Source organism: Toxorhynchites rutilus, chromosome 2, assembly GCF_029784135.1.
Source record: "Toxorhynchites rutilus septentrionalis strain SRP chromosome 2, ASM2978413v1, whole genome shotgun sequence".
In the NCBI taxonomy this organism is placed as follows: Eukaryota; Metazoa; Arthropoda; class Insecta; order Diptera; family Culicidae; genus Toxorhynchites; species Toxorhynchites rutilus.
In genome coordinates this window covers 153923535-153948188 of record NC_073745.1, presented here as the reverse complement: position 1 = coordinate 153948188, position 24654 = coordinate 153923535, and the positions used below count along the sequence as shown (strand labels likewise).

At 41.0% G+C, this 24654-nt stretch overlaps 3 protein-coding genes across 3 annotated transcripts; all 3 read right to left on the bottom strand.

Annotated features, from left to right (window-relative positions):
* Positions 1-4336: 4336 nt before the first annotated feature.
* LOC129766254 (uncharacterized) lies at positions 4337-5299 on the bottom strand. The gene has a single exon (XM_055766770.1). It carries the CDS (start codon positions 5297-5299, stop codon positions 4337-4339), a length of 963 nt encoding a protein of 320 aa, XP_055622745.1.
* A 2101-nt stretch (positions 5300-7400) lies between these two features.
* LOC129766253 (uncharacterized) lies at positions 7401-10871 on the bottom strand. Its single transcript, XM_055766769.1, has 2 exons — positions 10387-10871; positions 7401-10292 (listed from the first exon to the last, which is right to left on the bottom strand). Exon 2 carries the CDS (start codon positions 9576-9578, stop codon positions 7401-7403), a length of 2178 nt encoding a protein of 725 aa, XP_055622744.1. The 5' UTR covers positions 9579-10292; positions 10387-10871.
* A 119-nt stretch (positions 10872-10990) lies between these two features.
* LOC129766252 (uncharacterized) lies at positions 10991-15286 on the bottom strand. The gene has a single exon (XM_055766768.1). The coding sequence runs from the start codon at positions 15284-15286 to the stop codon at positions 10991-10993; it is 4296 nt and encodes a 1431-aa protein (XP_055622743.1).
* Between the last annotated feature and the right edge of the window lie 9368 nt (positions 15287-24654).

The window sequence follows — 24654 nt, the reverse complement described above, 5'->3', positions numbered from 1 at the left end:
GTACCCAGTCTATTAATAATCTTTGTTTCATTATTTTTATTACTTTGTCTTATACAGGGTTTTGCAACTTTAAATTCCGAAAGTAAATTGAAATAGAATACACTTAGAATTCGAATTTCGATGAAACTTTTATTTCAAATTAATATTTGGTTTATGCCATTATGTGTGAAACACAACATCATTCAAATGTCCACCTAGGGCTTCCTCGCACACCTTGATCCGGAACAGGTAATTTTCGATGACTTTTCGGCACATATGGGGCGGTATCTCGGTCATAACTTCACGAATGTTGTCTTTCAAATGTTCAAGAGTTTGCGGAGAGTTGGCATAGACACGGTCTTTCGCATAACCCCACAAAAAAAGTCTCGCCGTCCTCATTTTCAAAGAAATACGGTCCGATGACTCCACCAGACCATAAGGCGCACCAAACAGTGACTTTTGGCGGATGCCAAAAATTACGTGGGGATTTTCTGAGCCCCATATACGCAAATTTTGGGTGTTCACATAGCCACCGAGCTCGAAATGTGCCTCATCGCTGAAGAAAATTTGATGCGAAAATTCAGCATTTTGCTGCTGTTGTTCGTTCACCCAATCGACGTATGCTCGACGCATTCCATGGTCACCACGCTCTAATTTTTGTACCAGTTGGACTTTATATGGATGTAGGTGCAAGTCCAAATGCAAAATTCGCCACAATGATGTGTTTGACAAGCCCAATTGCTGAGCACGCAGTGGAATCGAAACATTCGGGTCCATCCTCCACACTGGCAGCAACAGCAGCAATATTTTCGGCCGAACGCACATTACGATGATGCACATGTTTCACAATATCCGCTACGGATCCAGTTTGTTCGAATTTATGCACTACATTAGCGATTGTGTGCTCTGTAGGCCGTCCATGACACCCAAAATCCGTCCGTAATGCTCGAAAAACATTTGCCGGTTTTTCATCATTTTTATAGTATAATTTAACAAAATTAACACGTTGTGCGATGCTAAAACGATCCATATTGTAAAATAGCAGACATTCAACTAACGATATGACGCTTTGGTTGACAGCTATGTCAAACGGTTGTCAGCGCAGGGCTGTATACTTTCGGAAGCCCGAAATGGAAAACCCTGTACTTGAGCAAACTTTCACTTGTCCTTTTTTAGGCATTTCCACAACTAGATTAATTCTCTTATCAGACTGTGTGGCGCTTCACTGACAACAGTATTAGAATATATTTGAAAAAATTACAATTCAATACTGAAGTAAAATGTATGAACGATGTGTTCCGATGAACAATTGCAAATATAAATATATATAGAAGGTGTATTTGCATATGAAGTAAAATCCTGATTATACGCGAGCGAAACATCAGCAAATTTATAACACATGCGAATTGAGGCTCTCTTGGAAGTGTATTTACAGTTATACTTTGGCCATTGAGACTAAAAGAATGTTCCAGGGCATAAAAATAGCAAGGAAAGAACTGCGATCTAACCTTGTAGCAACGCCACGGGAAGTTACGGTAAGTTACTTATTGTGATCAGTAAATTCAAAACCAAGGTGTTTGAGGAGACCAAATCAGACCATCTAACAGTTGATTATAGTTGATAATTCCTTAATATTTTCCTCCGTTGATCGTGTTTTATTCACATATTCGCATTGGAGAGCCTTCACCCTTCTCTTCGTTGGCCGAAGCATTTTGATTGAATGTAATACTTTTCCGTTTACTATTTTCGACAGCAGAGGCAGCCATGGCAGTGTTCCGAGCTCTGCAATACAATTTTCTTAATGTTAAAGTTGCTAAAACTTACATAATAATTACTATAATTAAAATTGTATCGATATGAACACAATTTTATTTAATTGATTTTCATGACATGAAACGCTATGATTCAGCAATAACAGTTTATTGAGTAGTTTTTATAGCTGTTTCGATGATGTTGTCTGACATCAGTGTCGAAAAAATGATGTTCTCACCAATACAAACAAAACCATTACGGAAAATTGAAAAATGAAAATTTAACTTTCAGAGCACTAGCTCGAATTTTCCGACGTTCCTCATTATACATTGCAACGGCAGATGAAAATTTAATATCTGGTGAGTAATCGATTAGAGTTTGGTTAATATTACTTGATGGGGAACGTGCGAAAACGATCATTTCATACGCACTGTTCGGAATAACTGAATGATGGAAACTCTTTATATCAGCCCTTTTTTAGCGGCAGCTTAAAGCTGTAAATAAATTTTATTTTCAATAATTCTATAATATAGTTCTTTATAAATTCATACAAACTGTAGTTTCCCTTAACAAATTCTATGGCAGACAAATTATTCAATTGATTTGCTGATCGTTTTGCATCAAATCCTGGCGAAATTCAAATTTTAGTTGTAAATCACATTTTACATCCTATAGACCTTACTTTTCTTTATAATTTCTCGTCTTTTCGCCTCTTTAATTTCTGGTTTTATTCTCACTTTCAATATATAACTTTTGCTTTTGAACTTCTAATATCTTATAATTTCACCTTTGTTCTTTTTTTCTATTCATTGGTTTATATCTCCTGCTTTATCGACCATCAATCGACCAATCAAAATTAGGACGAGGACTAGGATAGGATTCTAACGAGGGGCATTATCACTACCCTGCGGTTTTGCGTCCAACATATCCCCGACCCGTAATTCTGGTTCAGGTGTATCTTCAGAAGCAGTATTACCTCCTTCAATTTCCAAAACCGCAAGTTTCGCCGTTGGTCTTCGGAACACACCTCTGTTAGTCCTAACAAGTGCCTGACGAACCCTTCCGTCGCATGATGTAATCGGTTCTTCGACGACTGCGCGTATCCAGGCTTTGCGACGATCACCTTCAACGATGTACACTAGATCACCCTTTTTTAGTGGTTTGCATTCTGCGAACCACTTGGAACGTTGGTTGATTGTTGGTACGTATTCCTTGACCCATTTTCTCCACATTTCGTTGGCTAACTGCTGTGAACGCTTATATGCGTCTCGGAGCGATTGTGCAGCATTTGTTGGCGGTACAAATTCGTGAGGCTCGTTCGGTGCATTACCTAAAAAAAATATACCGATGCTGGGCCACGACGACATATAAATCGCCGAATTGCCATGATGCAAGACTGTGCACTTAAATCATACGCCACCTCTAGATGGATTGCTCTCACTACGAGGCAAGTAAAAACCACTATCCAGCGTTTCTCTGAACGTCGCCCTATTGTCACTTCGACTGGCCCCAAATAGTCCACACCGACAAATGTGAACGGCCGTTGATTAGGAATAAGTCTCTCGATTGGAAGAGCCGCCATCCTTGGCAATTGCGGATTATTTTTTCTTATTTTGCACCACATGCATGTTTTCTCAACCTTCGACAGGACTGAGTTGATTTTCGGAATTAAAAACCGTTGTCTGATTTCATTCTTAACCGTTCCTCGAAACGCATGACCATATTTCTCATGATATCCGCGGACCAACTTCTCAGTGATAGCGTGATCTTTCGGGAGTATGACCGGAAATCTCATGTCGAATGGCAAGAATTCTGCTCTTTCAACTCGTCCTTCCATGCGAAGTACACCAGCCGTGTCAATGAGTGGCGTTAGCTTGAAAAGCTGGCTCGATTTATCGATACTAACCCACTCATTTGAAGGTCGTTGTTGATTCCTCAGGAATACCTTAATTTCATCTCCAAATGCTTCACTCTGGGCGCTCTTGAACAATATATTTTCAGCTTCTTGATATTCGTGTTGCCTCAGCGGTACTACCAACGCTGGAACGTCGCTGTTGTATTCCAACCAATATCCTCCTTATAAACCCGTATTCCAGCGGGTGGTGGGTGGTACAACACTGATGGTGGCAATTGTACAGCAATTCCAACTATTCCTCTGGGGTTCCCTGATTGCTTCCACTTGGTGGTTGAATAAACTTCACAGATTTCACAGCACAAAATACATTTATTCTTACAAATATCAAACTACATTTTTTATTTTACATTCAGGAACATGTCTCAACAATTACTTATACTGCACAAAAACTGAACAACAATGTTTTTTTTTACTCTCCTCTCTCTCTATTTACAGACATGACAAAAAAAACAAAGCAAAAAACAAAACAAATTCTAACTGACTCTCACAAGTACTTCTCTCGCGTTATTGTTTCACAACTGGGAACTCAGCGCTTTATAGCAAAGTAAGAGCCAGGGATGTACTGTTGGGTTTGTTGTTGTTTACTCGCAGACATCCTCACCCACCCTGAAATACCATATTTCTGAAATGACACAAAAAACCTCTTCGACGGGAAAGGAATCTGGGAGCAACAAATTTACGTCCAAAGGCTTAATTGCTGGGTTCTTCGATTGGCAAAACGCATAATTTTTCCACCGGTCGTTTCAATATTCCTGCAGATGTTTTAAGTGTCACCACCCGCACAATTCCATCATCCCCAGGATGTACCTCCATAATTCTTCCCATTTTCCACCGCATAGGGGGCTGATTGTCGTCTTGAATGATTACCAACCTACCAACTACGATGTCAACAGGTGGTTTCCATCGCTTCATCCTTCCTTGCAGCTGGGCCAAATAATCTCTACGCCATCTCTTCCAGAAGTCTTGTAGCCGTTTCTGGATTAACTGCCAATAATTCAAACGATTAGTGGGCATTGTTTCCACATTTTCTTCCGGAATCGCCTGTAAAGAAGTTCCTATGAGGAAATGGGCCGGTGTCAACGGTTCCAAGTCATTCGGGTCCTCAAACATTTGTGTTAACGGTCTTGAATTAAGGCATCCTTCCACTTGAACGAGCAATGTGCTCATATCCTCGGGAGTCGCCACACTCTCACCAAGAACCTTCAATAAATGGTTTTTTGCTGATCGTACGGCTGCCTCCCACAATCCTCCGAAGTGTGGCGCGCTAGGTGGATTAAAGTGCCATTGAATCCCTTGATTGGAACACTCCTTGTACACTTGATTTCGGTGGCTGCTATCTCTCAGCAATTTCAATACTTCCCGAAGTTTATTGCGAGCTCCGATGAAGTTGGTGCCATTGTCGGAGTAAATATCCGTACACATCCCTCTCCTTGAGATAAATCTCCGCAGCGCTTGCAGAAACCGGTCGGTAGATAAATCACTCACCAGCTCTAAGTGTACTGCCTTGGTACACATACAAACGAAGATCGCTACATAGGCCTTCACTGCTGGTCGTCGCGGGGCTAATCTTAGATAAAGTGGTCCGAAGTAGTCAACGCCCGTTCGTGAGAACGGACGAGATACGGTGACCCGTGCCGATGGCAGCTCTCCCATGAACTGCTGGATTGCAGACGGTTTTGATCGATAACACTTTTGGCAGTGATGCACAGTGTAGCGAGCGAGATTCCTTCCACCTAATGGCCAATATCGGAGTCTTATTGCTCCTAGTAGCAGTTGAGGTCCTGCGTGAAGCAACTTCTCATGATAGTGTCTTATAATCAATCTCGTAAAATGGTGCCTAGCGGGCAAAACAATTGGATGCTTCTTATCTTCGGATTCTTTAGAATGCTTTAATCGTCCTCCAACTCTTATCAATCCATCCGTAGATATATATGGGTTATACCAGCGCAGCGGAGATTTGCGTGGAATCGTTTCACCTTTAGAGAGGGTTCTCCATTCCGGATAAAAACATTCTTGTTGAACCTTCGAAATCAGAAATCTTTCTGCCTCTTTCAGCTCGCTTGTGGATAGGAATGTAGTGTCCTTACGAGTGTTTTTGGGTTCGCGAAGCAATTTTATCAATCGTAGCCAATAAGCTGTACGTCGTATCAAATCGACGAAAGCTCCAAACTTCGCGAAATACCAATCATTTGAGTCCACTTTTCTGAAGCCACGTTGGTTGATATGACTCGGCGCCTTTCCTCATCACCTTCGTCAGCTACTAAATTTTCCGGGAATGTCGGCCAATAATCGGGACCCTTCTCTAACCATGCTGGACCTTGCCACCAAATTGTATTGCCGATGACGTCTTCTGGGGATATCCCCCTAGAAATCAAATCTGCTGGATTGTCAACTCCTGCTACGTGTCTCCAATGACAACCTTCGGACAATGTTTGAATTTTCGCGACTCTATTGGCGACGAAAACATTCCAATTAGATGGTGAAGATGCAATCCAATGTAGAACACACGTCGAATCCGTCCAAAAATATGTTTGAGCTGATATCCTCGTAGAATCATGAATCTTCTCGAATAACAATACCGCAAGAAGTGCCCCACAAAGCTCTAATCTCGGAATAGACTGCGATTTTAATGGAGCAACCCTTGATTTGGACGATAGCAACCTAACTCTTATACTTCCACTCGAATCCATGCTCTTGATGTATACACATGCTCCATATGCTTTCTCAGACGCATCAGAGAAGCAATGTATCTCGACCAGAATTGGATCTGGTATTATAACACAGCGTTCAATCCGGATTTCATTTAGTAGTGAAAGCTGTCGGTGATAACTGCGCCAGATCTCACCCACCGTCGAAGGTACCGGGGTATCCCAATTCATCCTTTCATCCTTTTCATCTTTCAACGTCCACAACATTTGCATAAATATCTTGGCTCTTGTAATAGTAACTCCCAGGAGTCCCAAAGGGTCGAACAGCGTAGCTATTACCGAAAGGATTTGTCGCTTAGATAGTGCTGTGGTTGTAATCGGTAACGGAATATTGAATTGAAACTTTAAAGTGTCTGTTTTCGGCAGCCAAGTCAGGCCCAGTGTCTTCACTGACGGATCTGGGTACAAATTAATACCCTACAAGTCTCGAATCGCTAAATTTTCCTCTTTGATTCCTTCTAAAACTAATTGAGAACTCGACGCCCACTTCCGGAGGTGAAACCCACCAGCACTCATCATTTTATCGAGCTGCATCCTCAACTCGATGGCCAAATCCGCTGCATCCGCTCCGGTAATGATATCGTCCATGTAGGTATCCTCACAAACTGCCTTGGCTGCCAGAGGAAAACGACTGACTTCTTCCATGGCAAGCTGCTTAAGTGTACGAGTAGCAAGAAATGGTGCAGGTTTAGTGCCGTACGTGACCGTGCCCAGCTCGTAGGTCTCTGGCTCGTCGTCGGGAGAAGATCGCCAGAGAATCGATTGCAGTGGTTTATCCTTTTGACAGATGTTTATTTGCCTGAACATCTTCTCTACATCGGCAACGAGCATGATCTGCTTCGTGCGACACCGAAGAATTATTGATCGTAGATCTTCCTGAATCACTGGCCCCACCAGCAATCCGTCATTTAATGATACTCCTGTCGAAGTTTTACAAGATGCATCAAAAACAACACGTAGTTTTGTGGTAGTGCTAGTCTCCTTGACTACCGGGTGATGAGGTAGATAACATCGTTGAACCTCATCAGAAACCTTATCAACCCTTCTCATGTGACCGCCAAATACTGATCACGTAGTAGAGTATCACGCAACAGTCTTCGTTCGGTTCCCTGCAAACGTCTTAGTGCGATTTCTTTCGATTTTCCTAATCTACGAAGGACACCCTCATCCTTGGGCAATGTCACCGTGAATCGGCCATCTATTCCACGCTGTACCGTTCGTTCAAAATGTTCTGCACAGCGAGTTTCTTCCGGCGAATAATAGTTTGATACTCCAATCTCTTCATATTCCCAGAATCTTGCGACCAATGACTCCAAGTTTCCTGATGCAGATATGTTGCAGTTGACTTGAATTGATTGACTCGGTACTAACAAACCTCCACACACTACCCAGCCGAAGACTGATTCATTCAACGCTGGTAGTCTCTCACCTAACGTAATTTTTCTACCAGTTCCGAAAAACTCGAAGAATGCTTCGATGCCCAAGACAACGTCCACTCCTTTCGATTGGAAGAATGCAGGATCAGCCAGCTCAACACCGTTTGGAATCGACCACCCTTCCGTATTAACCGTTAAAGTCGGAAGATTCACTGTGACCTTCGACAGTATTAAAAAATCCATGTCCCTCGAGTATTCGGACACTCGCGACCGTACCATCGCCCGAATTCGGTATTTGACTTCTGTAGCTGCTTCACCTATTCCTAGAACCGATATATCCACTCTTTCTCGGCTGACACACATCCGCTGACTCAGCCGTTCTGATATAAAATTACTCTCGGAACCTGAATCCAATAAAGCACGAGCGGGGAACACCTGACCACTATCATCCACCATCAAGACAACAGCAGTAGCCAGTAACACCTGAGAAGAGAACTGCTGCGTTGTGCAAACGGTTTTGGTTGACACATTTGCTGTTTGGGTTGAAGTTGATGCCTTTGATCCAGATTCCTTGCCCTTTGCAACCACCGTACCCTTCATGAAGCCTTCCCTTTCTGTCTTGAAGCATACCAATGTATGGTGTCGACCCTGGCATTTTCGACAGGAAAACTTGGATTTACAATCCTTCGCCTGATGTCCTACCCGAAAACAATTGCGGCAAAGCGAATGGGTCCTTAAAAGTGCGTCTCTTTCCGCTACCTCTAGCCGATGAAACACTTGACATTGGTACAATAGATGCTCGCCCTTACAGGCCACACAACGCCCTTCGAAACTCTGCATGCTGCTATAATTGGTTTTCGTAAACGCTGTTCTCGGTTTCGAAAACTGTTGGAGTGGGTTTGGTCCTTTAACATCAACGGATTTGCTGGGAAGAGATTCAAGCATTTGAACACGTCGCCGAATGAAGTCCGTTAAGTCGGACAATGTATCTTGCTCCTTCGACGTAGAGAATTCCTCCCAGCCTCTGCGTGTTACCGGGTCAAGTCGTGCTGTAAGTATGTGGACAAGCAGTAGATCCTTATAGTCCTCCGGTTCTATGACTTGATCTAAATTTTTCACGACCCTCTCGAATCCCTCTAACAAGATGTGAAGTTCGCTGACTGATTCCTTGGTTAATGTTGGAAGCTTAAATAGCGATTGTACTTGACGTTTCCTCAACTGTTTACTGTTATCAAAACGCTTCAACAACATATCCCAGGCAATTTGATAATTGGCCCTTGTAATTTTCAGCGGATCTATCAGGCTTTTCGGTTCCCCCTGAAGACAACCCTTGAGGTAGTGGAACTTCTCCACCTCTGGTAACTCCGTTTTATGGTGGATGAGTGAAGTGAATAGATCTCGGAAACTCAGCCACTCATCTATGTCCCCATTGAATGAAGGTAAACTTATTTGAGGGAGACGCACGCGATCAACACCATAAACCACTGAATCGTTCATTCGAACAGACTGTTCCAGCCCCATTGGACCCTGCAGCTTCTTAGATTTATCTACGAGGAATGATTTGGCTCGATAATACCTATCACTAAATTCCTGTCGGTCCTTATCGTACGATTCCTCATCCGCGAGATAATCTTCATGTGCCCTAATCTCTACCAATGTATCACAAAACTTCTCCCATAGCTCATCTACCTTCTCTAACCGAATGTCAACATCTGTAACAGTTGCATTTTCTTCGTAGTATTCCACGAAACGCCAGATGTCGTTGAAAGAAGCCTGGACATCGTTCAACCTCGCTATGAGCAGCTTCAGCGAAGGAGCCTTCTTAGCAGCGGATATTACTGGCGGCATGTTGATGGAACGTTATCGGCACCGTTGTTGAAAAGGATTGAACGTGTTGGTAGATATCTATCGAAGTCCTAGCTCCGCTAGGCATATACTAGTGTAGTTTACCTTACAACGTAAACCGATGCACCCAATGTGATGTGCGAACAGTCTAGCGATGAGATTGTAATCGCCAAGCAATTTTTACTTTGTACTCCGATGGGGCAGGTGTTTTAGCGAAGAGGTGGGGTATTTTATGTAATATTCCGTAAAATAACTTCGGTGGACATATACAGTTCCAACTCACCCGGAGAACTAATCGTCGCGCCAATCAATGAACCAGTAGAAATTGCCCAATTGCAACAATTAACCAATGAACCAGTATATGTTTACTTGTAGACCAATACACTCATTGATGTGCAGGGAAGTGGGTTGTATGAATGAATCGAAGAGGATACAAATTTATTTTAAAACGTGTATTAATCTTGCCTAGCTTCGGCGCATATACTATTCTAATGCACTCACCCAGGCAAAATTTCAGATGAACTTCCTCTTCGTATGCAGCACTCAATAAAACAGCGATGCAGGGTGGCTGGCCTCCTTATGGTGAACTTAGTGGGTGGTGGATCAATCAAAATGTTGGTTCACGTGGCGTTCCAGATATGTATAAGTGGATGTTCATGTAGCGCTCAATCCAACAATTGCGATTGTTGATTTTCAATCCTCGTTAACGATCCCGTTCTCGAAAACGTGAATTCCGGAAATGAACCAGTGTTAGTACCGAACTATGGTGCGAGCTTCGCTGGACATATAGGTATTATTTGCTCTAACTAACCTGAACAAAAATAACTGCCGGTGGGTGTCCAAACGATTGCAATTGTTCCTTTTTGTGATTTGTGCTGTGTAGTGATGGCTGCCGATCAATTATTCTTTTTGCGATAAATAGGTTGTCCTCAATTGCCAGTCCGAGTACTTGTTGGTGACGTTATAATGGTCAAATCCTTGGTTCTGATTCGTTGGATCCGGTTCGAAGGACCAAAATGTTGTATTCCAACCAATATCCTCCTTATAAACCCGTATTCCAGCGGGTGGTGGGTGGTACAACACTGATGGTGGCAATTGTACAGCAATTCCAACTATTCCTCTGGGGTTCCCTGATTGCTTCCACTTGGTGGTTGAATAAACTTCACAGATTTCACAGCACAAAATACATTTATTCTTACAAATATCAAACTACATTTTTTATTTTACATTCAGGAACATGTCTCAACAATTACTTATACTGCACAAAAACTGAACAACAATGTTTTTTTTTATTCTCCTCTCTCTCTATTTACAGACATGACAAAAAAAAACAAAGCAAAAAACAAAACAAATTCTAACTGACTCTCACAAGTACTTCTCTCGCGTTATTGTTTCACAACTGGGAACTCAGCGCTTTATAGCAAAGTAAGAGCCAGGGATGTACTGTTGGGTTTGTTGTTGTTTACTCGCAGACAGTCGCAGATTATTATTTTCTCTTGTTGCTTGGTTGCTTTGAAACTTTCGATCGGTTCATTTCGAGATTTTCTTCTGCAATTGGAAATGAACCTTAATACACATGCTACGGTCCGTACTAAGACGATCCATTTGGATATGTTATCGAAATTAATTAAATTTTTTTGTAGAATTATTTCGTGGAACAAATGAATCGCCTTCATTTCTGTTTTGACGTTAGCAGACGTTTCACGCTGTTTTGGCCAACTGTCCTGGACCGAATAGAGAAAGTTGGGCCCCCGGAACCACGAACTTCCCGGTGATAAATCAGGAGATCGAGACCACTTCGTTAGCAAATCTGCAATGTTTTGCTTCGTAGGTACCCAGTTCCACTCCGATATTTTTGTACGGCTGAGTATCTCTCCAATTCTAAATCCGACGAATTGTTTGTATTGTCGTTGGTCGGATTTGATCCAAGACAATACTGTCTGCGAATCAGTCCAGTAGAACATTTGTTGAATATTTAGAGAATGATTTTGCCGAATTGTCGTCGCCATTCTAGCTCCCAATACTGCGGCTTGCAGTTCCAAGCGTGGGATTGAAAGTTGCTTCAAGGGCGCAACTTTGGAACGCGCCACTATCAGCGAGCACTTAACGATTCCCTCAACTATTATCCTCAAAAAACCTACGCATCCGTAGGCACTCTCTCCGGCATCGGTAAAAACATGTAGTTGGATCGATCCAAAGTCGTTTGAATGAACGTTACCGAAATAACTTCTCGGAATCTTTATTTCGCCTATGTCCATGATCAGATACATCCACTGGATCCACTTTTCGTAATTTTTCCCGGCTATAGGCTGATCCCATTCACACCCTGTACGCCAGAGATCCTGGATCAACATTTTTCCCAGGACAACATTTTTCCCAGGTGCCAACAAACCCCTCGGATCGAAGAGAGACATTACCGTGCTAAGCACAATGCGTTTCGTAGAACGCTTTACTTCATGGGCATTTGAACTGCAGTGCTCCTTGGAGGGAGCCAGAAACGACAAAACATCATTGATTGGATCCCAAGCGATACCAAGTACTCGTTCATTTTCGGCCGTTTTATCCAGGTGGAAATGAACCAGGTGTTCAGTTTTGTTCTCACCTAGAGCACGGAGCACTTTCCGTGAATTCGACGTCCAATTTCTAATTTGGAAACCCGCCATGGAAAGGATGAAACGAACATCAGATGCGCGCTGCACGGCATCTTCCTCCGTGTCGACACTGTCGTAATAGTCATCGACGTAGTGGCGATCGATGATCGCCATCACTGCGTCTGGGTACTGAGAAACATATTCCTTAGCGTTTTTATTTTTTATAAATTGTGCTGAACAGGGGGAGCTAGGTGACCCAAACGTTGCCACATCCATTATGTAAACATCTGGCATGGTCGTGGTATCGAATCGAAACAAAAATCGCTGCGCTTGTTTATCAGATTCTATGATTCGTATTTGATGGTACATTTCCTTTATGTCACCTCCCACGGCAATTCGACGTTCTCTAAATTTGCTGATAACGGCAGGAAGTGATGTGAGTAAATCAGGACCTTTTAATAGATTCGTATTTAACGACATTCCATCGACTACCGCCGCTGCGTCCCAAACTAAGCGCACCTTACTAGGCTTTTTGGGATTGAGGACCACATTTAGTGGTAAATACCATACTTTGGAAGGGTCTGTATTTTTCAGCTCATCGTTGGAGGCTTTATGACAGTAACCTTTCTTTTGATAGTTCCTGATTTGATCAAAAATATTTTGCTGTAATTCAGGGTTTTTTGACAATCTATTCTCTAGCGCCTTCATTCGTTTAAATGCCATAAAGTAGCTATCTGGGAAGGTTGGATTGTCATGCTTCCAGATCAATCCCGTCTCGAAGCGATCTCCTATGCGTTTGGTTGTACGTTCTAAAATTTCTCGGGCTCGAATTATCTCGCCCGACTCCGGTTGCGTTACGCCAGAAATGCCACCTTCATCTAGTTTATATTGTATTTGGAACAAGTCATGTATATCTTGATTACTGATCGCCTGGATAACATGATGATTAATATACGCTTTTGATGATATTCGTTTATCCTCCGGACCATAGATCGTCCAACCGAGTAAAGAACGTACAGCGATTGGCTCGCCTGGCGCTCCTATACGAGATTCAAGAGGCGCGAATAGGTGTAAATTGTCTAGACCTATAAGAACTCTCGGTACATCACTATTGTGATCAACTACAGGAATGCCATGCAAATGCTCGTAGCGCTCAACGATTTCCTGGAAACGTGGACATTGTTGTGGTAATACCAATTCTTTCACCGTCCGAACTGCGCATAGCGAATATTTAACTGTCGAATTCCTGGCAGAAATAGAAAGATTCAGCCTTCTGGAATCGTTTTCATATCGCTTTATATTTGCTGTCCACATGACTATCAGTGGCTCGGGAATACCTTTTGCACTAAGCTGAGCTGCGACAGCACTCTCGGTCAGGGTTGTGGATGCCCCTTCATCCAAAAATACAACGGAATCAACTGCAGTTTTGCCATAATAAAGTGTGATTGGAATGGTTCGAAAAATTACGGAACGACCTGCGCAAACATGCGTGTTGAACTGAACTCGAGTGACTTGCCCCACTTCGTCTACTCTATGGAGTAATGAATGATGCCCTCCTTTGCAGTTCCTCACATTGCAGCGGACGTTATAAGTGCATTTGCTTTTACCGTGCTCACACAAGCACAATTGGCAAAGCTTGTTAGTTTCATCAATTTTAAACCTTTCCTGCAGATTCAACTTGGCGAAATCGTCACAGAATCTCACCTTATGGTCCGTTCTTTTACAGACAATGCATGGTCGTTTACTTTTATGACTTTGATTATAATCGCTTTTAGTTTCAGAGCTACGTGTGTTGTGAGTATGGACAAACTCTTTCCTTTTTCCTTTGGGATTTCCCCGTTCTATAATGATCTTATCACCAGTTTCAAAATCAGCTACTTCAGATACTTCAGACACTATCTCGCTAATGAAATCTGTAAATATTCTTAGTGGAGCTCCTACTTTGCCACGCTTGAAGCGTACCCAATCTAATTTGTATTCTGAAGGAAGCTTTCTAACTAACTCCTGGACTAGCATTGGGTTGTTTAAGTGATCATGTAAACCTGCCGCTTCAAGATGATCACACAACTGTTTCACGGTGATCCCAAAATAAAGGAATGTTTCCAGTCTGTCTAAACGAGGAGATTGTGTTCTGCGTACTTTCGCTATCAGCGATTTGAGAAGTTTCTCCGGACTGCCGAATAGTTTCCGAAGATCCTCGATCACATCTGGAACCGAATCGGGTAGTAGTAATCTGCTCTGCACTGCTTCTTTCGCCAATCCTTGCAAGCTGTCTTGAAGTCGTTTCAGGTTATCGGTGTTAGTAAAACCACAAGCTGCTGTTGTATATTCATAACAACTGATGAATAGAGGCCACACCTCTGGCTCGCCCCTGAATACGGGTAAATTCTTAGACACGGCCTGTCGCGCAGCTAGCTGTTCCCTGGTCGGACCCCGGCATACAACATCTCGAGGCAACCCCGACCCGTATTGTCTCCTACGGCTCAATACATTTCGGATTACAGCGGCTTCCTGCTCTGTTAATTCTCGTTCACGTATCGCTTCATCCAAATTAACGTCTTCGTATTCCGGGTCCTCTATGAGCTCACGAAGTATTCTCGTGGATGCTGTTGGTGGTACTGACTTCACTTGATTTTGATTTTCTACAGTTTGGTTTCTGTGATTCATATTAAGCGTTGGATCAGACGGTGCTCTAGCAATAGTTTCCGGTTGTTTATCGAACGAATGCTCTTTCAGTAACGAGAGATTGGTTTTTAGTTGTGTGTCGAACGAATGCTGTTTAGGTAATGCAACATTGATTTTCCTTTCCTTTTCCACATTTTCTGCTACTACATCGGATACGTGTAGCTTATTGTGCGCTTTAGGCGCCAGTACCTTGGGATACGCACCGCGAGGATCTTGTGGTATAGAAGATTGCATCCATTGATATACTTTGTTTACATTATCTCCTCCGTTATTGCCTTCTGCTCCATTTGCAGCATCTTCATCGCTCTCGTACTGTAGTGGTAATTTCGTATCTTTGAACTGGTCACGAAGTTGTTGACGTCGCTGTTGGAATTCCTGTTCATCAGCCAAACGCTTTTCCAACATTTCCTTTTCCTGAGCCAACTCTTTTTCCATTAATTCCTTCTGTTGCTGTCGTCTTTTCTCCGCCCAGTAAATTACGTTACGTTTTGTGTAGAGTTAAGAAAATAAGTGTAAACTAGTATTTAAGCAGAGACATGGAAATAAACAGAATCAATTGACAGTCAGTCAGACCCAGAGTTTCCTTTAGATGCTACTTGGCGACCAGTGACACCGAGTCACGAGTGAACGGACAGATCCGATGCTGTTATCGCGTGTTAAAGTGAATTTAAACGCAGAGTTTAGAGCCTACTGTGGTGTTGTGTTGTGTGTGTTAGGTCCCAACCAACCCGGTACGGTGTGAATATGAATCATTTAAGCAAAGAAAAATTCGCTAAATGAACTTTTGAACCGACCGGACGCAGTGCGAGTGTGAATAAATTGAGTAACGAAACATTCAGTGAAAAGATGGTGAAAGTGGAAATCACCAAGATGGGGAAGAAATTGGACCCCAGCGGAAACTATTGAAGCCGTTTACGTAAAATTAGAATCGCAGACACAGTGAAATCGTGAAGCCGACAGTAGCCACCTGACCAACCAGAATAAATAGCATTTACAAGTCAAGCAGTATTCTGCAAAAATGGTCATCGATTTGGACCCAACTGGACACTCCAAGAAGGATCTGGTGAAAGCAGATCCCCCCTCCACTCCCGAGATGAGTCGCGGAGGAAACCGGAGGCCGGAGAACGCCAGCACGGTAGCGGATCCGGAGAGGTACGGAACAACGAGCAGCCAGAAGTCAACAGAAGGACAACAAGAAGTGAGTCACCCGAACACTGAAAAAAATAAAATAAAACAGATTAGGAATATAAACAGATTCGCAACAAAAATAAAGAGATTTCACTGATGGGGCGGTTTAGTCAACAAAACCCCCCCCAAACAAAACAAAATTGTGTAAAGTTCACTTCAACGTTTCCAAACTCATGTCAGTAGTTTAAACACGATGGAATGCAAAAATCACACAACCAAAACACCTAAACACTGAAAAAAAAAATAGCTATCATGTAGGAAATTGCAATACAGGGAAACTTCGATACAACCTACCCTCGTTATAACGTACCCTCGATATAACGTCACTCGATATAACGTACATTTTACCTCGATATAACGTACACATTTCCAAAGTGTTAAGGAAAAAAAAACAATTTTTTTTCTAATAGAACAATAAATTATCTGTATTGTGATGCTAAAACAAGTTTTGTACCTCCAATCAATCTCGAAATACAGATGGTTTTGTGATTCCGGATTCTAAATGAATCAAACTTTAATCAACAGTACGAAGGGAAACATCATGAGAAAGGCTGGCTTCGTCTTCTGATTGAAGTTATTCATTAGCTTTACTAAAACAGCAACACAATAATGTATTATAGACTACGTTTGTGGGTACTTTATTATGCTTCGATATAACGTACAATTCGATACAACGTACAATTTTGAAAGTGAAATGTACGTTATATCGAAGTTTACCTGTATAGACCTATCGTCCGAAGACGAAACGTAATATCTTTTTTATGAGGGCCAACAAAATCGCGACCTTCAGCGATGGTTAAGGCCAGCAAAACAAAATAAAAATTAAATAATCAACAGCGTGCGCTTCGCGCTTGCGCAAAATATATACCATAATGTAGAATAAACAAAAATTCAAGCGCGCTCGTTTGATTAATTGAATCGAGGCTAGCCATGAGCCCCTCGCATACAATTGCACCAACGGCGTAGTTTCTTTATAATTTGATTAATGTACAAATATATTTTTTGACGTAGGACTACGTCTTTCATTTCTATACCGGAGTGTAAAATCAAAGTTTCGAAAACGAAAGCGTTACGCCGGAGACCGAGATTTTGAGCGTTAATAGCTCCTAAACAACTGAACGAAATGGTATGATAAACACTTCATTCGAAAGATAAAATGTCTACGCGTTATATACTTGTTACTTTTTAATCCAAAAACTTGTTTCAATAGTCTTAAAATTGCTTTCAAAACAGGCTATTGAAATCACCAATCGGTATATAAGCGAGCGGCGCTCGGAAATCCACTCAGTTCTAATTGAACAGCGATTGGAGCATGTTGTCGCTGTTGCGGTGAAGCTCTTTATTTATCATGAAAGCGCGGATGAAAGGTGTCACCAAGAGCCTGTTTGTGCACCCTAGGCCAGAAGGGAATCTATCAGGAGGAGAGTGATGCCACAAACGGTTCCCTGGGAAGACATCGCTACACACACATACACGCGCGGCTATTAACAGGTGGTTATCGAGTTGGCATTAACCACTGGTGGGCTTCCAGTATCGAGAAAAATGTGGAAATATCTAATCGTTACTGAAAATAATCTGCCAGTTCCTCTGGGAATTTTCAAAATATATTCATGTGAAAGAGTTTAATTGAATGTTTTCTATCCATGTTACACTGTGACCAAATATGTTTCAATCAAGTGTTATTAACAGGTGGTTATCGAGTTGGCATTAACCAATGGTGGGCTTCCAGTATCGAGGAAAATGTGGAAATATCTAATCGTTACTGAAAATAATCTGCTAGTTCCTCTAGGAATTTTCAAAATATATTCATGTGACAGAGTTTAATTGAATGTTTTCTATCCATGTAACACTGTGACCAAATACATTTGGTTTTGTGGTTTTTCAATCAATCGCAATTAACAGGATAGCTTCAGAAGATTATTCTTCCCCATCAGTAGGATATTTCCGTATCCAATATTGTATGCGCCCGCAATCGATTATTGCTCAGTCGCCGAAAGTTCCGAAGTCAGAGAGTTCATTCCCCTCTAGTTTGCCTTCCAAATTGCCATCGTAAACCACACCTTCTCTCGATTCAATCACACACAAAAAGCATACTTAAGCGATATTCTGGTGGTGAGACACATTCATTTTTCGTGAGGACATCGACAATACAACATCGTTGCCTAACGTGCTGGAGGAGGTGGACGGCGAAGGATCGACACATACACGCGCAGAACTCTTTCCGTTAGGATGCCATTCAGCATCGAGAAAGTTCCGGAAAGATCTAATCATTGCTGGAAAATAATCTGCCAGTTCCTTTGGGAATTTTCAAAATATATTCATGTGAAAGAGTTTAATTGAATGTTTTCTATCCATGTAACACTGTGACCAAATATGTTTCAATCAAGTGCTATTAACAGGTGGTTATCGAGTTGGCATTAACCACTGGTGGGCTTCCAGTATCGAGGAAAATGTGGAAATAACTAATCGTTACTGAAAATAATCTGCCAGTTCCTCTGGGAATTTTCAAAATATATTCATGTGAAAGAGTTTAATTGAATGTTTTCTATCCATGTTACACTGTGACCAAATATGTTTCAATCAAGTGCTATTAACAGGTGGTTATCGAGTTGGCATTAACCACTGGTGGGCTTCCAGTATCGAGGAAAATGTGGAAATATCTAATCGTTACTGAAAATAATCTGCCAGTTCCTCTGGGAATTTTCAAAATATATTCATGTGAAAGAGTTTAATTGAATGTTTTCTATCCATGTAACACTGTGACCAAATATGTTTCAATCAAGTGCTATTAACAGGTGGTTATCGAGTTGGCATTAACCACTGGTGGGCTTCCAGTATCGAGGAAAATGTGGAAATATCTAATCGTTACTGAAAATAATCTGCTAGTTCCTCTGGGAATTTTCAAAATATATTCATGTGAAAGAGTTTAATTGAATGTTTTCTATCCATGTAACACTGTGACCAAATACATTTGGTTTTGTGGTTTTTCAATCAATCGCAATTAACAGGATAGCTTCAGAAGATTATTCTTCCCCATCAGTAGGATATTTCCGTATCCAATATTGTATGCGCCCGCAATCGATTATTGCTCAGTCGCCGAAAGTTCCGAAGTAAGAGAGTTCATTCCCCTCTAGTTTGCCTTCCAAATTGCCATCGTAAACCACACCTTCTCTCGATTCAATCACACACAAAAAGCATACTTAAGCGATATTCTGGTGGTGAGACACATTCATTTTTCGTGAGGACATCGACAAGACAACATCGTTGCCTAACGTGCTGGAGGAGGTGGACGGCGAAGGATCGACACATACACGCGCAGAACTCTTTCCGTTAGGATGCCATTCAGCATCGAGAAAGTTCCGGAAAGATCTAATCATTGCTGGAAAATAATCTGCCAGTTCCTTTGGGAATTTTCAAAATATATTCATGTGAAAGAGTTTAATTGAATGTTTTCTATCCATGTAACACTGTGACCAAATATGTTTCAATCAAGTGCTATTAACAGGTGGTTATCGAGTTGGTATTAACCACTGGTGGGCTTCCAGTATCGAGGAAAATGTGGAAATAACTAATCGTTACTGAAAATAATCTGCCAGTTCCTCTGGGAATTTTCAAAATATATTCATGTGAAAGAGTTTAATTGAATGTTTTCTATCCAGGTTACACTGTGACCAAATATGTTTCAACCAAGTGCTATTAACAGGTGGTTATCGAGTTGGCATTAACCACTGGTGGGCTTCCAGTATCGAGGAAAATGTGGAAATATCTAATCGTTACTGAAATTAATCTGCCAGTTCCTCTAGGAATTTTCAAAATATATTCATGTGACAGAGTTTAATTGAATGTTTTCTATCCATGTAACACTGTGACCAAATACATTTGGTTTTGTGGTTTTTCAATCAATCGCAATTAACAGGATAGCTTCAGAAGATTATTCTTCCCCATCAGTAGGATATTTCCGTATCCAATATTGTATGCGCCCGCAATCGATTATTGCTCAGTCGCCGAAAGTTCCGAAGTCAGAGAGTTCATTCCCCTCTAGTTTGCCTTCCAAATTGCCATCGTAAACCACACCTTCTCTCGATTCAATCACACACAAAAAGCATACTTAAGCGATATTCTGGTGGTGAGACACATTCATTTTTCGTGAGGACATCGACAAGACAACATCGTTGCCTAACGTGCTGGAGGAGGTGGACGGCGAAGGATCGACACATACACGCGCAGAACTCTTTCCGTTAGGATGCCATTCAGCATCGAGAAAGTTCCGGAAAGATCTAATCATTGCTGGAAAATAATCTGGCAGTTCCTTTGGGAATTTTCAAAATATATTCATGTGAAAGAGTTTAATTGAAGTTTTCTATCCATGTTACACTGTGACCAAATATATTTCAATCAAGTGCTATTAACAGGTGGTTATCGAGTTGGCATTAACCATTGGTGGGCTTCCAGTATCGAGGAAAATGTGGAAATATCTAATCGTTACTGAAAATAATCTGCCAGTTCCTTTGGAAATTTTCAAAATATATTCATGTGAAAGAGTTTAATTGAATGTTTTCTATCCATGTAACACTGTGACCAAATACATTTGGTTTTGTGGTTTTTCAATCAATCGCAATTAACAGGATAGCTTCAGAAGATTATTCTTCCCAATCAGTAGGATATTTCCGTATCCAATATTGTATGCGCCCGCAATCGATTATTGCTCAGTCGCCGAAAATTCCGATCTCAGAGAGTTCATTCCCCTCTAGTTTGCCTTCCAAATTGCCATCGTAAACCACACCTTCTCTCGATTCAATCACACACAAAAAGCATACTTAAGCGATATTCTGGTGGTGAGACACATTCATTTTTCGTGAGGACATCGACAAGACAACATCGTTGCCTAACGTGCTGGAGGAGGTGGACGGCGAAGGATCGACACATACACGCGCAGAACTCTTTCCGTTAGGATGCCATTCAGCATCGAGAAAGTTCCGGAAAGATCTAATCATTGCTGGAAAATAATCTGCCAGTTCCTTTGGGAATTTTCAAAATATATTCATGTGAAAGAGTTTAATTGAATGTTTTCTATCCAGGTTACACTGTGACCAAATATGTTTCAACCAAGTGCTATTAACAGGTGGTTATCGAGTTGGCATTAACCACTGGTGGGCTTCCAGTATCGAGGAAAATGTGGAAATATCTAATCGTTACTGAAAATAATCTGCCAGTTCCTTTGGAAATTTTCAAAATATATTCATGTGAAAGAGTTTAATTGAATGTTTTCTATCCAGGTTACACTGTGACCAAATATGTTTCAACCAAGTGCTATTAACAGGTGGTTATCGAGTTGGCATTAACCACTGGTGGGCTTCCAGTATCGAGGAAAATGTGGAAATATCTAATCGTTACTGAAAATAATCTGCCAGTTCCTTTGGGAATTTTCAAAATATATTCATGTGAAAGAGTTTAATTGAATGTTTTCTATCCATGTAACACTGTGACCAAATACATTTGGTTTTGTGGTTTTTCAATCAATCGCAATTAACAGGATAGCTTCAGAAGATTATTCTTCCCCATCAGTAGGATATTTCCGTATCCAATATTGGATGCATAAAACCTTGTGCCTCCAACGTAACGCTCTCGTTTTCGAAGTTCTCCAAATATTCATTCATTCAGAATGAATTCAGATTCAACTTCAAACAAATGATCTCTAAATCAACGATAGTCCTACGTCACCCTTGCGGTTATACCATAGATATAACCCACTTCCTGTTTTTTCACGAGAAGAAATTTTTTTTAACACAAAGATATGTTATTTTTTACTTTTCAAGATAAGAAATATTTGATAATGTAACGCATTGAGATGCTAATGATAAATAATGTCATTTTTTTATGGACACATACAAAACTGCCTAATATCATAATGAGAACTGTATAACTATGTAAACTATACTCCTGAGATATCAAAATACAATTCCCCATTATTTTGAATCCCTTTTTCTATAATTTTTTTTTACATACCCCTGTCGGCTACTTATTAAAATTCCAATTTTTTTTAAATTTAGTCACTAGTCTACAATTTGTAGACTAGTGACTAAAAGGTCTGATCAACTTTCAAGTCATCAAATCCAAATAGTACGAAGATTTGAGAAGAATTCCATTATTGACAACACGCATAGCTGAATTTATTCCGGTAAATAACCGCGAAAAACTTTATTTAAGCCCCAATAAATAGAAATATCCCAAAGAGGACCAGATAAAATGGCCAGAATAACAAGCAGCAGCAAAATGACTGACTAGCATAAATATGTAATGGGCAAATTAACAAACGAAAGGCAATAGCTCTAGCGCATTGTACTGATTAGTTTAATATTTTTCCGTACTCAAATGTCCACTCTTCTAGACAGAGTAGTGACGAGTAACGATGAAATTCTAGCGCGTGAAAGTCGAACAATGATTCCGATTCAAATATAACCATCTAAAACACTCCGCCTCCCGAAGGGGGAAGGGAGTAGCCAAATTGACTTTTAACGCACATTCATATTCCAATTCCTATGTTCACAAGAGTATAGTAATCGACAGCAAATAATTTTATTTTAAATTTCCTAAATATTGACGAATATTGAAGACAATTGTAAAGATAAAAATTTCAATCAAATTATGTAGATTGGGAAAACCAAACCAAACTTTATAACTCGAAACGTATAGTAGATTTAAATATCATATAGGAAAATGTTTAGAAAGAACAAAATTAATCGAAATATATATATTATTATAATATATTGTAAATACAAAAGCATGAATAAAATAAAATAAAATTTATATCTTTATACCCAATCATAAAACAGGAGCATCCACAAAAATCCTATCCCAAAATTTCGAGCAAGAATGATTCCATTGTATTACATCATTCTCCCTAAGGGGGATGGTGTGGCACTAGGCCTTCCAAAATTGAACTTTCCCACAGATCTCCTCCAACACTTAAATTACAAATGTTTCATCTCATTTCACACTTGGTGAAATTCAATTATCCGAGATCCCAAACCCTCTTTAACCACAGGTCATAAATTGTTTATCACTCACCAAACAATTTATGACCGCAGAAACAAATTCCACCAAAGAAGTAAACATGATACTTGAACCGTGTGTACAATTCATCGCACGACGCAAGCGTCAGTGTTTTATTTCAATGACCCACTTGAGACATGCTTGTGCGTGCAAGGCGGAAACCCAATTGCAAGCACAAGAACATTTCTCCGTCCTCGTTCTATCTCTTTCACTTTCTACTTGTACCATTTCCCTGTGCGATGCTCCGCCCAGTAAATTACGTTACGTTTTGTGTAGAGTTAAGAAAATAAGTGTAAACTAGTATTTAAGCAGAGACATGGAAATAAACAGAATCAATTGACAGTCAGTCAGACCCAGAGTTTCCTTTAGATGCTACTCGGACTTTCGTCAGCTGCCGGGCCTGTTGTTCTTATCCGCAGAGGACAAATTCAGCGTTCCGGAGGAGATTCGCAAGCAGAAACTATCCAAGTTTGCCAAAAAGTACATGGTGTGACAAGCGATCTGCTCTTGCGGTAAGCGGAGCGCCCCCTTCGTGATGACCGGCACGGTAAACGGGCAGGTTTGCCCTAAGGAGTGCCTACAGAAGCGCTTACTACCACTATTGAAGCAGCACGAGGGCCCGACCATCTTTTGGCCGGATCTCGCTTCATGCCACTATTCAAAGGACGTGTTGGAGTGGTACGAAGCCAACGGGGTTACCTTCGTGCCAAAGGAAATGAACCCGCCCAACGCGCCGGAGCTTCGCCCAATAGAGAGATATTGGGCGATTATGAAACAGGCCCTCCGGAAGATCCCAAAAGTTGTCAAATCGGAGGCGGACTTCAAGAGAAAATGGATTTCTGTTCAAAAAAAAAACTACAACCTGACGTTGTACAGAACCTTATGGACGGGGTAAAGAGGAAGGTGTGAGCATACGAGCTTGGGCTCGAAGTATGAATAAAAAGAAAATGCCAAAAGTTGTTTATTTTTATTTATAGTTTTATTTTACTGTCTAAAATTTTCAAAAGGATCGGTCTACTGGGCGAATTTCTACAGCGTTTTTTCCGTGATGCAATTTGATATGACACACCCTTTATAAGTTCCAGTTACAACCGAAAAGTTCACTACAATAGATCAAATTAATGGTCGCAGTGGTACAATGCTCCTACAGAAGAAGAACAGAAAAATTCTTTTCTAGAACTGGCGCTATTGAAAATAGATGTATATTTTGATAACGTTTTAAGCAACGGAAACAGAGCATTCAAATCGTAGGCGACGAATATATTTAAACGATCTTTAGAAATCCTTGAGTGATTTTTGTTTCGATATTCGAGTGTCAAAGGCCACATTTGTTCAAGTCAGGCTCAAAATTGTAGTAAGTACTTCCGCTGTTCAGACGTAGCATACACTTACAAATTTATATCGTCAATTTCAAAATATAAAATGCGCTCTAATATTTTATTGTGATCACTTTGTATGCAAGTAGCGTTTTTACGGTCTGAACCAGTTTGTTCGGGAGATGGTTTGACATCGCAATTAAATTCGGATTGATTCGGAACTGATGAGGTACAATATCAAGGCAG

Excerpts from the sequence above, each read along its gene's own strand:
- LOC129766254 (XM_055766770.1), bottom strand. The coding sequence starts at position 5,299 with ATGGGAGAGCTGCCATCGGCACGGGTCACCGTATCTCGTCCGTTCTCA.
- LOC129766253 (XM_055766769.1), bottom strand. The coding sequence starts at position 9,578 with ATGCCGCCAGTAATATCCGCTGCTAAGAAGGCTCCTTCGCTGAAGCTG.
- LOC129766252 (XM_055766768.1), bottom strand. The coding sequence starts at position 15,286 with ATGGAAAAAGAGTTGGCTCAGGAAAAGGAAATGTTGGAAAAGCGTTTG.